This window comes from Dermacentor albipictus, chromosome 1 (genome assembly GCF_038994185.2).
Source record: "Dermacentor albipictus isolate Rhodes 1998 colony chromosome 1, USDA_Dalb.pri_finalv2, whole genome shotgun sequence".
Classification (NCBI taxonomy): Eukaryota; Metazoa; Arthropoda; class Arachnida; order Ixodida; family Ixodidae; genus Dermacentor; species Dermacentor albipictus.
Genome location: NC_091821.1, coordinates 65,975,579 through 65,991,695, shown reverse-complemented (window position 1 = coordinate 65,991,695; position 16,117 = coordinate 65,975,579). Strand labels below are relative to the sequence as shown.

At 45.1% G+C, this 16,117-nt stretch overlaps 1 protein-coding gene across 2 annotated transcripts in view; it reads left to right on the top strand.

Annotated features, from left to right (window-relative positions):
- LOC139055155 (uncharacterized) overlaps positions 1–16,117 on the top strand; it is a 56,213-nt gene that overhangs the window by 10,852 nt on the left and 29,244 nt on the right. For both annotated transcript variants that reach the window (XM_070532729.1, XM_070532728.1), the window contains exons 3-5: positions 1–11; positions 9,268–9,492; positions 10,716–10,976. The exon at positions 1–11 is cut by the window's left edge and continues 250 nt beyond it. In XM_070532729.1, coding sequence (XP_070388830.1) covers positions 1–11; positions 9,268–9,492; positions 10,716–10,976 — 497 coding nt within the window. The remainder of the gene's footprint in view (positions 12–9,267; positions 9,493–10,715; positions 10,977–16,117) is intronic.

Below are 16,117 nucleotides of genomic sequence, written 5' to 3'. Positions count from 1 at the left end.
GCCTGACTGGGGTAAGTCGCAACCGTAACGACGGTCCAGTTATATTTAGAAACCGCTCAGGAATTATATTTGCAATCTTAAAAGATGGGACAAGATGTAAAGAGTCTTATAAAACCAAGCTTGCGCTTGCGCTGTGTGCTATAATTAACCTCGTTGAAGCGTATTGGGGGAGCTGTTGTCATCGTGTTCAATTTTTTTCCACCCTTCCTAATTGGTTCGCGCGAAGCAGCGCACCCAGTATCGCCGGGATCGGTCAGTTGACCGGCCGGATACACAAGAACTAAATGGAATCGACGAAAACAGAATTCTTACAATGTGCGGCTGCGAATTTCTTTATTTCATCATTACACCTAGGCATCTGGTGTCCTCGACTGCGCTTCCCTTCTCTTGGCATCCATTATGTAACTCTATAGTGGTCCACCGGTTATCTAAACTACGCATTACATGACCGGCCGAGCTCCATGTCTTTCTCTTAATGTCAACTACAACATCGGCTATCACCGTTTGCTCTCTGATCCACACCGTTTTTTTCTTCCTGTCTCTTAACGTTACGTCTAACATTCTTCGTTCCATCGCTCTTTGCCCAGTCCTTGTTTTCGAGCTTCTATGTCAGTCTCCAAGTTTCTGCCCCGTATGTCAGCACTGTTAGAATGCATTGATTGTGCACCTTTCTTTTTAGTGATAATGGTAAGCTTGCAGTCGGTATCTGACAATGTCTGCGGAATGTGCTCCAACCTATTTTGTTTCTTCTGTAAATTTCCTTCTCATGATCAGGGTCCCCTGTGAATAATTGACCTAGGTAAACGTATTCCTCCACGGACTCTATGGCTGTCTGGCGATCCTGAACTCTTGTTCCCTTACCAGGCTATTGATCATCATCTTTCTTTTCTGCATATTTATCTTCAACTCCACTCTTACAATCTCTCTGTTCAGGTCCTCAATCATTTTTCGAAAACTCGTCCCCAGCGTTGCTGAAAAGGAAAACGTCATCGGCAAGCCGAAGGTTGCTCAGATATTCACCGTTGATCCCTACTCCTAAGCCTTCCCTGTTTAATAACTTGAATACTTCTGCTGCAGTTAATATTGCATCTCCTTGTCTGATCCCTTTCTTTATGGCTATCTTTCTACTTTTCTTGTGGAGAATTAAGATATAGCTATAGAATCTATGCAGATATTTTCCAAGATACTTACGTAAGCCTCCCGTACTCATTGATTACGTAATGTCTCTATGGCTGCTGATATCCCTACCGAATCAAACGCCTTTTCGTAATCTATCAAAGCCATATAGAGAGGCTGATTTTACTCTGCAGATTTGTGGATTACCGGATTGATTACATGAATGGGATCCATTGTACCGTATCCCTTCCTGAAGCCGGCCTGTTCTCTTGGTTGACTGAAGTGTTGCCCTTATTCTATTGGAGATTATCTTGCTGAATATTTTAAATAATATTGGAAGTAAGCTAATGGGCCTCTAATTTTTCAATTCTTTAACGTCTCCCATTTTGTGGATTAGTACAATGTTGTCATTCTTCCAGTTGTCTGGGAGCCTTGAAGTCGTGAAACATTTCGTGTAAAGGACCGCAAGCTTTTCAAGCATGATGTCTCCTCCATTTTTGATTAAATTGACTTTTATTCCATCTTCTCCTGCTGCTTTTCCTCGTTTGATGTCTTGCAAGGCCCTTCTAATCTCATCGCTAGGTATAGAAGGAGTCTCTGCGATATGTTCATTACTGCTTCGAATGGAGGCATCGTGGCTCCAACGGTTTCTGCACAGGTCCGTATAGAATTCTTCCGCTGCTTTTACTATATTTCCGAGATTGCTTATGATATTACCCTGCTTATCCTTAAGGCATACATCTTGGTTTGTCCTATGCCAAGTTTCCTTCTCACTGATTTCATGCTGCGTCCACGTTTTAGAACTTTCTCAGTCTTCCTCACATTATAATTTCTAATATCCTTTATTTTGCCCTTGTTGATCAGTTTTAACAATTCCGCGAATTCTATCTAATCTCTTCATTTGGACACTTTCACTATTTGTCGATTCCTTATTAGGTCTTTCATTGCCTGGGAGAGCTTACCAATTGGTTGCCTTATTGCGTTGCCTCCCACTTCAGTTGCTGCTTCTGAAGCCCAGCCTAGTTATGGTTTCATTCATTACCTTTATGTCATCTTCATCTCGCTGTTCTAAGCTGCATATTTGTTTGCAAGCACCAGCCTGAATTGTTCTTTTACCCTTACTCCGTCTAGGTTGGCCTGCTTCCTCTTGCCCGATTTTAGTCTTTCTCTCTTCGAATTCAGGGGAATCCTAGCCCCCACTAACCTATGATCACTGCATTTTTCCCTGCCTAACACTTCTACATCCAGAACTATGCTGGAATTGGCGGAAAGTATGAAATCAATTTCATTTGTTGTTTCACCATTAGGGCTTTTCCAAGTCCACTTTTTCTAGCTACGCTTTCTGAAGAAGGTGTTCATTATTCGCGATTTATTCCATTCCGCGAATTCTACCAACATCTCTCTTCTAGTGTTTCTAGAATGGACGCCGTAGTTGCCAATTGCTTGTTCGCCAGCCTGCTTTTCCCCCACATTTGCATTGAAGTCCCCCATTACTACAGTATACTGAGTCTGCACTTGTTTCATAGCTAATACATCTTCATAAAACTGGTCTACTTCATCATCATCATGACTGGAGTTTGGAACGTAGGCTCACACTACATTTTATCTATACCTCTTATTATGTTTTATTACCACTACTGTTACCCTCTCGTTACTGCTGTAGAATTGGACAAGGTTGCCCGCTATGTACTTATGGATTAGGAATCCTACTCCGTATCGCTTCTTATCTGGAGGTCCTCTAAAGAGAGGACGTGGACATTTGTCACCACGGTATAAGACTCACCAGTTCTTCTAACCTCACTAAGGCTACTGATATCCCCCAAAATGCCTGGCCAGGTGATGCATGGGATGCACCACCGGCGGCGTATTACGAGATACGACTATCGCGTTTCTATTGACAACGTCGTATGGAAACGATGCGCGATTTTAACAAGATTAGTTATTGATAACTGTCGCTGCACAGCGGCCCTTACTGATTCTAGATGTTTTACATTTATCAGCATCTATAATGCATATGACTCTTACGATCTTAACTAGACAGGCTTGATTTGAAGTGTATGGCGCCACCCTTTCAGTGTAGATATTCAAACCGAATAACGATTCATCAAGCTTTCGTCACCCGCTTCAACGAAGAATGCCATAGTACACGTGAAGCGAACGCACGCTGTACACCTTACGTATATCGACACTCGCGTCCATATATAGGCGCCGGCAAACATGACGGTTTTTTCGTACGTCTTCCTTGTTGGGCTCTTGTCGAAGGCACTGAGGGTGCGATTTCCTTGAATAGAGCAAGAATAGAGTGAAGTCGGCGTGAGCAGATTGACCACATCAGCATCATAGCACCACCAGGAAGTTGAGTGTTCATTTAGAATAACAGGCCTCTTCGAGTCGCTGCAAAGGGAACAAAGCAGCGCAAAGGGCTATACATGCTCACATTCACTGCAGTGCAGTGGTCAAGTGCAGGACTTTTGTGTTCATCGCTTGTCACGCTTCGTCATCCCGAACGCAAGAATGTCTAAATGCAAGGTTCGAACTCCTAAAACATTCATTTTTCCTTAATCACGCTCTTTCACAAATATCTTCAAAGGCACCCTAAACCTTCGACGGTGCGCCATCATGAGGCCCAAATTTGGACCGTGACGATTTGAAATAGTCTAGCAGTGCTATTGGAGGAATTGGAGAGCAGTAAATGGGATATAATAGGGCTCAGTGAAGTTAGGAGGTCAAACGAAGCATATTCAGTGCTAAAAAGCGGGCACGTCCTGTGATACCGGGGCTTAGCAGAGAGGCGAGAACTAGGAGTCGGATTCCTGATTAATAAGAATATAGCTGGTTACATACAGGAATTCTGTAGCGTTAACGAGAGGGTGACAGGTGTTGTGAAATTTAGTAAGAGGTACATAATGAAGGTTGTAGAGGTCTACGCCCCTATATCCAGTCATGATGACCAGGAAGTCGAAAGCTTCTATGAAGACGCTGAATCGGCGATGGGTAGAGTGAAAACAAAATACACTGTACTGATGGGCGACTTCAATGCCAAGGTAGGCAAGAAGCAGGCTGGAGACAAGGGAGTGGGGTAATATGGCATAGGCACTAGGAATAGCAGGGGAGAGTTATTAGTAGAGATTGCGGAACAGAATAATATGCGTATAATGAATACCTTCTTCCGCAAGCGGGATAGCCGAAAGTGGACGTGGAGGAGCCCGAACGACGAGACTAGAAATGAAATAGACTTCATACTCTGCGTTAACCCTGGCATCACACAAGATGTGGACGTGCTCAGCAAGGTGCGCTGCAGTGACCATAGGATGGTAAGAACTCGAATTAGCCTAGACCTGCGGAGGGAACGGAAGAAACTGGTACATAAGAAGCCCATGAATGATTTAGCGGTTAGAGGGAAAACAGAGGAATTCCAGATCAAGCTACAGAACAGGTATTCGGCTTTAACTCAGGAAGATGACCCTAGTGTTGAAGCAATGAACGACAATCTTGTGGGCATCATTAACGAGTGTGCAATAGAAGTCGGTGGTAACTCCATTAGACAGGATACCAGTAAGCTATCGCAGGAGACGAAAGATCTGATCAAGAAACGCCAATGTATGAAAGCCTCTAACCCTACAGCTAGAATATAACTGGCAGAGCTTTCGAACTTAATCAACAAGCGTAAGACGGGTGAGATAAGGAAGTATAATATGGATAGAATTGAACATGCTCTCAGGAACGGAGGAAGCCTAAAAGCAGTGAAGAAGAAACTAGAAATGGGCAAGAATCAGATGTATGCGTTAAGAGACAAAGCCGGCAATACCATTACTAATATGGATGAGATAGTTCAAGTGGCTGAGGGGTTGTATAGAGATTTATACAGTACCTGTGGCACCCACGACGATAATGGAAGAGAGAATAGAGGAATTCGAAATCCCGCAGGTAACGCGGGAGGAAGTAAAGAAAGCCTTGGGAGCTATGCAGAGGGGGAAAGCAGCCGGGGAGGATCAGGTAACAGCAGATTTGCTGAAGGATGGTGGGCAGATTGTTCTAGAGAAACTGGCCACCCTGTATACGCAATGCCTCATGACCTCGAGCGTACCGGAATCTTGAAAGAATGCTAACATAATCCTAATCCATAAGAAAGGGGACGCCAAATTATAGACCGATCAGCTTACTGTCAGTTACCTATATACTATTTACTAAGGTAATCGCAAATATAATCAGGAACACCTTAGACTTCTGTCAAGCAAAGGACCAGGTAGGATTCCGTGAGGGCTACTCAACAACAGACCATATTCACACTATCAATTAGGTGATAGAGAAATGTGCGGAATACAAGAAACCCTTATATATAGCTTTCATTGATTACGAGAAAACGTTTGATTGTGTCGAAACCTCAGCAGTCATGGAGGCGTTACGGAATCATGCTGTAGACGAGCCGTAGGTAAAAATACTGAAAGATATCTATAGACCAGAACACGCTAGTCTCGCACCCAGACTAATCGAACGCATACTCTCGCACCCGGGTTGCCCGGTCGACCGCCGCTATTTTGTACTGGGCTGCCAAAGTGTGTTCGCCGGCGACCAGTAGACATGGCAAGCGCCAGCTCTAGGGCTCCAAAGTGCGGAAATGTGCCCGTTCACACGGATCCAGAGTAGAAGAAGTCATCTGGGTATCATTGCGTCGTGTTTGGATGCCAAACCAACCAGCGGAAAAGGAGCAGGTTGCTTAGCGCTGTTTGCGAAGAGCACAACACACGTAGGGAATCGTGCCGGTGCGGTGTTTTCAGCCTGCGCCGATTTCCATCCGCAACGAAGAATACCAAGCTGCGCTACCGGTGGATAGCTGCAGTGAATAGGTAGAACTACCAACCCAGTGAAAATGCACGAGTGAGTATTCGATCTCTGTAGATTTTGGTGCCACGTTCAACTTTGCGCCCTACAAACGTAATACGCAGGTTTGCTCCGAGCACTGTCTGGGCAACAAGCCTACAGAGCAGAATCCCGCGCCGGTGCTTCGCCTTGGCTATAACAAAAAGGCAAGCCTTTTCGTGTTTGCATTCAGGCAGAGCTCCCGACGGTTAAGCGGAACAGTTGAGTTTGCCGTTAGCGATACTTGCAGCTGGTGCACGGAATGATCATTAAGCGTGAACGACAAGTTGTAGGCCTTGCTGGTGAGCGTTATTGCTAATGAAAGTAAACCGAAGTCTGCTCGTCACGTAGCATGCGTCCACAAAAACGTAAACGACGACTACTCGTCGCCGAAGGTGTTCTTGCAGCGCACCTACCTTTACGAGCTGGTGTTGCAGGTGTCATTCGTAACGAATTCATTTGAGCCTCCTGAGCTCTAAACTGCGTGCGGGCTGTTATGCGGGGCAAAGCGCAAAATATTTCCGTTCATATGGCGAGGAAAATAAGGTGCTTAATTATTCTTGTATATTGAAACAAAATTTTGATCGTTCTCACTAGTTTTTTTTTACTGTTTTCTTTTCTAAGGGAGCGCCAACAATCCGATGGCCTCGCACAAGCGAAACAGGTCTGGTACCAGGTAGCTGCAGTTGGTGGGGCTAATTTCTTGGAATGCAGGTGCGGTTGTTGTCTTGTACCAAAGGGGTACGTCCTGATGATGCAGCCTTAAGTAGGGATGGTAATTTTACGTGCCCTGTCATGGTTTGTGCAACTGTACAACACCTGCATCCGTCATGCTCGCCCTGTTATACGGGCTTTGACTGCACATGTAGTTGAACATTATAACTACTGTAGTACCTCATTTTCCAATGAGTGCAGGTTTAGGATCATATGCTGCTTGTTCGAGTGCTGTAGGCTTTTGTTCTGAATGTTGTACTCTTAAGTGGTTGCACGATACAATTGGCCTGGTGTATTTTCTATTTCATTTTGAAAGGACTTTATATCTTCGCAAAAGTGATGGCATGGGAAAGAACTACAGCCCTTCTTACTATAACATCTATTTTGTTTTCAGTGTGCAGGTGGTGAAGGGCAGGCGTCTGCTAACCAGGCAGTCAAACGACCTCGACAGTTGATTGCCAAGCGCGGCCAACCCAGTAGAGACCATTACAAACAAGACCAAACTGAAAGTGCAGATGACAGTGTTCTGCGTGCTTTAATAATATATGGCACCAACAGAGTGCTGTAAATTCCTTCACAGGTTACGTGCCGAAAAGCTCAAAGGTGTTCTAGCATATAGCGCGTGGTTTGTACAAACGTAATAGCGTACCTACCCGATGTATTCGCTTCTGCAGCCTGCACATCACTCAGTGTGTCCATTGTGGACTTGCACGAGGTCTTGAAGTTTGATTGAATCCAGACAGCGAAAATGACAGGCTAGAAAAAACGCGAAACACGCCTTCCGCCCAGCTAAAAATCCCAAGTTTCGCTTTCGCGCCGGGTCGCATCTCCCGGCGTGGCAGCCCAGGCCTGCTACTTCGCGGCGCTTGGGATAGATGGCGCGACCGGCGCTCATCAATATGGCGGCGCCCTTTGAATTCACGGTGTTCTGGTGTATAGCGGCTCCACAGCCACCGTTGTCCTCCATAAAGAAAGCAACAAAATCCCAATAAAGAAAGACGTCAGGCAGGGAGATACGATCTCTCCAATGCTATTCACAACGTGTTTACAGGAGGTATTCAGAGACCTGGATTGGGAAGAATTGGGGATAAAAGTTAATGGAGAATACCTTAGTAACTTGCGATTCACTGATGATATTGCCTTGCTTAGTAATTTAGGGGACCAATTGCAATGCATGCTCAGTGACCTGGAGAGGCAAAGCAGAAGATTAGGTCTAAAAATTAATCTGCAGAAAACTAAAGTAATGCTTAACAGTCTCGGAAGAGAACAGCAATTTGCAATAGGTAGCGAGGCACTGGAAGTGGTAAGGGAACATATCTACTTAGGACAGGTAGTGACGGCGGATCCGGATCATGAGACTGAAATAATCATAAGAATAAGAATGGGCTGGGGTGCGTTTGGCAGGCATTCTCAGATCACGAAAAGCAGGTTGTCATTATCCCTCAAGAGAAAAGTATATAACAGCTGTGTCTCACGAGTACTCACCTACGGGGCAGAAACCTGGAGGCTTACGAAAAGGGTTCTACTTAAATTGAGGACGACGCAACGAGCTATGGAAAGAACAATGATAGGTGTAACGTTAAGGGATAAGGAAAAAGCAGATTGGGTGAGGGAACAAACGCGAGTTAATGGCATCTTAGTTGAAATCAAGAAAAAGTAATGGGCATGGGCAGGACATGTAATGAGGAGGGAAGATAACCGATGGTCATTAAGGGTTACGGACTGGATTCCAATAGAAGGGAAGCGTAGCAGGGGGCGGCCGAAAGTTAGGCGGGCGGATGAGATTAAGAAGTTTGCAGGGACGACATGGCCACAATTAGTACATGACCGGGGTTGTTGGAGAAGTATGGGAGAGGCCTTTGCCCTGCAATGGGCGTAACCAGGCTAATGATGATGATGATGATGACGATGATGATGATGATGATGATGATGATGAGGCCCGAATTTTGAGCGTGACGATTTGAAATAACAGTATAGCCATGTCTTCTGTCAGCCACATCCCATTTTTTGTATGGGTCGCTGTACTGAGGAGTTTCTTCAACAGCGACAACTTCCCGAACTTATTTGCATTGAAAAAAATTAATTCTGGGGTTTTACGTGCCAGAACCACAATCTGATATAAGGCACACAATAGTGGCGGGCTTCGGACTGATTTTGACCACTGGGAGTAAAGAAAGTAAAATAATAAAAGCAAAGCTTACGTAAAGGGCTCTATGCAAGAGTAAGGAGGTACTAAAGCCTCTTCAAGTGGCGTGGGTGAAATTAAGGCGACTCAACATTAGTTTACGTCGAATAAAGAAAGACAATGTTTTCTGGAGGAGCATCTCTTCCCTTCAGAATAACAAACTTGAAAGAAAAATACGGAAAAACAAACTGCGTGGCACACTATTGATCCCTGGAAGTCCTTGTCTTTCTTCTATGTCAACTGCTGTTGACTCGCTTTCTTAGCTTAGGATCACTTCGCAACATTTATTGTACGTTCAGTGAACAGCTCACTTGTCATTGTCATGTTTTTCTTTTAGCAGAGTAAATTATCTCCTTCTCGACCATGTCGACTACAACTTTATTTTTCGCCAGGTGTCACGCGTGTTCTGTTTCCGAGGACAACCACGGAACACCCCGTTGGCGGAGACACCTGCCATTTTGCTGACCAGGCCCAAGAACAGTTTATATCCTCCGGTGACACCCTCAGCGGCGGCCGTGATGTCGACGCCACGGGCGCGATGGAATCAGGCTCCGTGGTCGAGCCACGCCGCCGCGAGCATCCTTCACCCGAGGCAGCCAGGGCTGAGACAAGCGAAGGTGACGACCAAGACGACAAGCCGATGTTCCTAAATGAATCGCTAGAGCTGGAGTGTCCGCCTGCGCCACTCATGGCGCATGTGGATCATCCTTTCGACCACAGGTTACACGTAGTATACGTGAACCTGTAGGAGCAGGCAACCCTCTAAAGAAAACCCTCGTTTACTACCCCATATAGCATTACTTCACGTACCTCAATAGCATTAAGCCTGCCAAAGGCGGGACCCTCAGTATGCATTGAGCCACTCCCAACCGTTGGCGTAGGCATGAGGGGCGCTGCCTAACACTCCCAGGGATAGATATAGTACAGTCGGTGTCAAACGTTTATGGGGCGCAGGATCGACAGAAAATGCAGATCTTGAAGCAAAACTTTTGTGAGTAGTGTCATTGGATGTTATAACACCGCTACATCTCGGCACCGCGTTGTGCAGCATATGAGACTATACGTATCTGCGTTTATAGCATTTTATCCAGGATTGGTTCGCTTTGAAACCGACCCAGCAGACACGCCAAATCCCGGGAGGAAGGGATAGAAAGTTTCGCCTTAACAAAGGATATATGCATTTGAAGGCGTGTATTTGTTGGAGTGAATATATTCAGGTACCGTTTAGTGTTTCAACATGCCATTCCATAGAGAACACAGTCGTTCGCCAATCTAACTATAGGTATTGTACAGATGGCTATATATAAGCCGATTCGTTGCCGTCCTGTGTGTAAGCTATTCAGCAAGACAGTAGTAGTAGTAGTAGTAGTAGTAGCAGCAGCAGCAGCAGCAGCAGCAGCAGCAGCAGCAGCCACGGTCAGCGATTTCCGGCAGGGTTTGCAAAGAAGGCATCGTCTTAACCTTCTTCATGGACCTGTGCACGCAGCCTGGATTGCAGATTTGCTACCTCTATGTTACATTGTACGCAATCATCACTGAGTTATACTGTTTTGCTGCCCGGAAGCTCAAACTCTGCTGAAATTCACGTTCCGCGGGAACCGCGAACATTTAACGCCCAATGTACACACACGAAATTACGCAAGAACAGCAATTTCCGCCTGTGAGTGCTTCGGCTTCATCGTATGTTGACTTCATGCGGTGTTAACTGAAAAAAAAAATGAACCCTCATTTTTCTCAGTTCTACTCACTCTTTAGCTGACACAGCTCACTGTTTTCGCTTTTTGCAGAGTAAATTATCCGCTTGTGAAACCATGCCGACTGCAACTTTATTTTTGACCAGATGCGAAGCCGGCGTCTTGTGAAGCCGCAAGCACGGACCACGCCGACGGCGCCCATCGTTCCGGTGCTTCCGGCCACGGAGGGCAGCGTCTGTCGACGCCTGGCGACGGCGACGAAGAGGCGCCGCGCTGCACGGTGTTGAGTTCGCCCGAGAAAGTCAGGGCTGAGTTTGGTGAAAGTGACAACCTCGACGGCGAGCTATGTTTCCTGAGTAAATTGGCGGCCTTGGAGGTCTCTGAGGACAAAGGCCAGCCTGACTGGTGTAAGTTGCAACCGTAACGACCGTCCAGTTATATCTAGAAACCGCTCACGAATTATATTTGCAATCTTAAAAGATGGGACAAGATGTAAAGAGTCTTATAAAACCAAACTTGCGCTTGCGCTGTGTGCTATAATTAACCTCGTTGTAGCGTATTGGGGGAGCTGTTGTCATCGTGTTCTATTTTTTTCCACCCTTCCTAATTGGTTCGCGCGAAGCAGCGCACCCAGTATCGCCGGGATCGGTCAGTTGACCGGCCGGATACACAAGAAATAAATGGAATCGACGAAAACAGAATTCTTACAATGTGCGGCTGCGAATTTCTTTATTTCATCATTACACCTAGGCATCTGGTGTCCTCGACTGCGCTTCCCTTCTCTTGGCATCCATTATGTAACTCTATAGTGGTCCACCGGTTATCTAAACTACGCATTACATGACCGGCCGAGCTCCATGTCTTTCTCTTAATGTCAACTACAACATCGGCTATCACCGTTTGCTCTCTGATCCACACCGTTTTTTTCTTCCTGTCTCTTAACGTTACGTCTAACATTCTTCGTTCCATCGCTCTTTGCGCAGTCCTTGTTTTCGAGCTTCTATGTCAGTCTCCAAGTTTCTGCCCCATATGTCAGCACTGTTAGAATGCATTGATTGTGCACCTTTCTTTTTAGTGATAATGGTAAGCTTGCAGGCGGTATCTGACAATGTCTGCGGAATGTGCTCCAACCCATTTTGTTTCTTCTGTAAATTTCCTTGTCATGATCAGGGTCCCCTGTGAATAATTGACATAGGTAAACGTATTCCTTCACAGACTCTATGGCTGACTGGCGATCCTGAACTCTTGTTCCCTTGTCAGGCTATTGATCATCATCTTTGTTTTCTGCATATGTATCTTCAACTCCACTCTTACAATCTCTCTGTTAAGGTCCTCAATCATTTTTTGTAACTCGTCCCCAGCGTTGCTGAAAAGGAAAACGTCATCGGCAAGCCGAAGGTTGCTCAGATATTCACCGTTGATCCCTACTCCTAAGCCTTCCCTGTTTAATAACTTGAATACTTGTGCTGCAGTTAATATTGCATCTCCTTGTCTGACCCCTTTCTTTATAGCTATCTTTCTACTTTTCTTGTGAAGAATTAGGGTAGCTATAGAATCTATGCAGATATTTTCCAAGATACTTACGTAAGCCTCCCGTACTCATTGATTGCGTAATGTCTCTATGGCTGCTGATATCCCTACCGAATCAAACGCCTTTTCGTAATCTATCAAAGCCATATAGAGAGGCTGATTTTACTCTGCAGATTTGTGGATTCCCGGATTGATTACATGAATGTGATCCATTGTATCGTATCCCTTCCTGAAGCCGGCCTGTTCTCTTGGTTGACTGAAGTGTTGCCCTTATTCTATTGGAGATTATCTTGCTGAATATTTTATATAATATTGGAAGTAAGCTAATGGGCCTCTAATTTTTCAATTCTTTAACGTCTCCCTTTTTGTGGATTAGTACAATGTGGTCATTCTTCCAGTTGTCTGGGAGCCTTGAAGTCGTGAAACATTTCGTGTAAAGGACCGCAAGCTTTTCAAGCATGATGTCTCCTCTTTTTTTGAATAAATCGACTTTTATTCCGTCTTCTCCTGCTGCTTTTCCCCGTTTCATGTCTTGCAAGGCCCTTCTAATCTCATCGCTAGTTATAGAAGGAGTCTCTGCGATATGTTCATTACTGCTTCGAATGGAGCCATCGTGGCTCCAACGGTTTCTGCACAGGTCCGTAAAGAATTCTTCCGCTGCTTTTACTATATTTCCGAGATTGCTTATGATATTACCCTGCTTATCCTTAAGGCATACATCTTGGTTTGTCCTATGCCAAGTTTCCTTCTCACTGATTTCATGCTGCGTCCACGTTTTCGAGCTTTCTCAGTCTTTCTCACGTTATAATTTCTAATATCCTTTATTTTGCCCTTGTTGATCAGATTTAACAATTCCGCGAATTCTATCTAATCTCTTCATTTGGACACTTTCACTATTTGTCGATTCCTTATTAGGTCTTTCATTGCCTGGGAGAGCTTACCAATTGGTTGCCTTATTGCGTTGCCTCCCACTTCAGTTGCTGCTTCTGAAGCCCAGCCTAGTTATGGTTTCATTCATTACCTTTATGTCATCTTCATCTCGCTGTTCTAAGCTGCATATTTGTTTGCAAGCACCAGCCTGAATTGTTCTTTTACCCTTACTCCGTCCAGGTTGGCCTGTTTCCTCTTGCCCGATTTTAGTCTTTCTCTCTTCGAATTGAAAGGAATCCTAGCCCCCACTAACCTATGATCACTGCACTTTACCCTGCCTAACACTTCTACATCCAGAACTATGCTGGAATTGGCGGAAAGTATGAAATCAATTTCATTTGTTGTTTCACCATTAGGGCTTTTCCAAGTCCACTTTTTCTAGCTACGCTTTCTGAAGAAGGTGTTCATTATTCGCGACTTATTCCATTCCGCGAATTCTACCAACATCTCTCTTCTAGTGTTTCTAGAATGGACGCCGTAGTTGCCAATTGCTTGTTCGCCAGCCTGCTTTTCCCCCACATTTGCATTGAAGTCCCCCATTACTACAGTATACTGAGTCTGCACTTGTTTCATAGCTAATACATCTTCATAAAACTGGTCTACTTCATCATCATCATGACTGGAGTTTGGAACGTAGGCTTACACTACATTTAATCTATACCTCTTATTAAGTTTTATTACCACTACTGCTACCCTCTCATTACTGCTGTAGAATTGGACAAGGTTGCCCGCTATGTACTTATGGATTAGGAATCCTACTCCGTATCGCTTCTTATCTGGAGGTCCTCTAAAGGAGAGGACGTGGACATTAGTCAGCACGGTATAAGCCTCACCAGTTCTTCTAACCTCACTAAGGCTAATGATATCCCCAAAAATGCCTGGCCAGGTGATACATGGGATGCACCACCGGCGGCGTATTACGAGATACGACTATCGCGTTTCTATTGACAACGTCGTATGGAAACGATGCGCGATTTTAATAAAGATTAGTAATTGATAACTGTCGCTGCACAGCGGCCCTTACTGATTCTAGATGTTTTACATTTATCAGCATCTATAATGCATATGACTCTTACGATCTTAACTAGACAGGCTTGATTTGAAGTGTATGGCGCCACCCTTTCAGTGTAAATATTCAAACCGAATAAAGATTCATCAAGCTTTCGTCATCCGCTTCAACGAAGAATACCATAGTACACGTGAAGCGAACGCACGCTGTACACCTTACGTATATCGACACTCGCGGCCATATATAGGCGCCGGCAAACGTGACGGTTTTTTCGTACGTCTTGCTTGTTGGGCTCTTGTCGAAGGCACTGAGGGTGCGATTTCCTTGAATGGAGCAAGAATAGAGTGAAGTCGGCGTGAGCAGATTGACCACATCAGCATTATAGCACCACCAGGAAGTTGAGTGTTCATTTAGAATAACAGGCCTCTTCGAGTCGCTGCAAAGGGAATAAAGCAGCGCAAAGGGCTATACATGCTCACATTCACTGCAGTGCAGTGGTCAAGTGCAGGACTTTTGTGTTCATCGCTTGTCACGCTTCGTCATCCCGAACGCAAGAATGTCTAAATGCAAGGTTCGAACTCCTAAAACATTCATTTTTCCTTAATCACGCTCTTTCACAAATATCTTCAAAGGCACCCTAAACCTTCGACGGTGCGCCATCATGAGGCCCGAATTTGGACCGTGACGATTTGAAACAGTCTAGCAGTGCTATTGGAGGAATTAGAGAGCAGTAAATGGGATATAATAGGGCTCAGTGAAGTTAGGCGGTCAAACGAAGCATATTCAGTGCTAAAAAGCGGGCACGTCCTGTGCTACCGGGGCTTAGCAGAGAGACGAGAACTAGGAGTCGGATTCCCGATTAATAAGAATATAGCTGCTTACATACAGGAATTCTATAGCGTTAACGAGAGGGTGACAGGTGTTGTGAAATTTAGTAAGAAGTACATAATGAAGGTTGTAGAGGTCTACGCCCCTATATCCAGTCATGATGACCAGGAACTCGAAAGCTTCTATGAAGACGCTGAATCGGCGATGGGTAGAGTGAAAACAAAATACACTGTACTGATGGGCGACTTCAATGCCAAGGTAGGCAAGAAGCAGGCTGGAGACAAGGCAGTGGGGGAATATGGCATAGGCACTAGGAATAGCAAGGGAGAGTTATTAGTAGAGATTGCGGAACAGAATAATATGCGTATAATGAATACCTTCTTCCGCAAGCGGGATAGCCGAAAGTGGACGTGGAGGAGCCCGAACGACGAGACTAGAAATGAAATAGACTTCATACTCTGCGTTAACCCTGGCATCACACAAGATGTGGACGTGCTCAGCAAGGTGCGCTGCAGTGACCATAGGATGGTAAAAACTCGAATTAGCCTAGACCTGAGGAGGGAACGGAAGAAACTGGTACATAAGAAGCCCATAAATGATTTCGCGGTTAGAGGGAAAACAGAGGAATTCCAGATCAAGCTACAGAACTGGTATTCGGCTTTAACTCAGGAAGATGACCCTAGTGTTGAAGCAATGAACGACAATCTTGTGGGCATCATTAACGAGTGTGCAATAGAAGTCGGTGGTAACTCCATTAGACAGGATACCAGTAAGCTATCGCAGGAGACGAAAGATCTGATCAAGAAACGCCAGTGTATGAAAGCCTCTAACCCTACAGCTAGAATATAACTGGCAGAACTTTCGAACTTAATCAACAAGCGTAAGACGGGTGAGATAAGGAAGTATAATATGGATAGAATTGAACATGCTCTCAGGAACGGAGGAAGCCTAAAAGCAGTGAAGAAGAAACTAGAAATGGGCAAGAATCAGATGTATGCGTTAAGAGACAAAGCCAGCAATACCATTACTAATATGGATGAGATAGTTCAAGTGGCTGAGGGGTTCTATAGAGATTTATACAGTACCTGTGGCGCCCACGACGATAATGGAAAAGAGAATAGAGGAATTCGAAATCCCGCAGGTAACGCGGGAGGAAGTAAAGAAAGCCTTGGGAGCTATGCAGAGGGGGAAAGCAGCAGGGGAGGATCAGGTAACAGCAGATTTGCTGAAGGATGGTGGGCAGATTGTTCT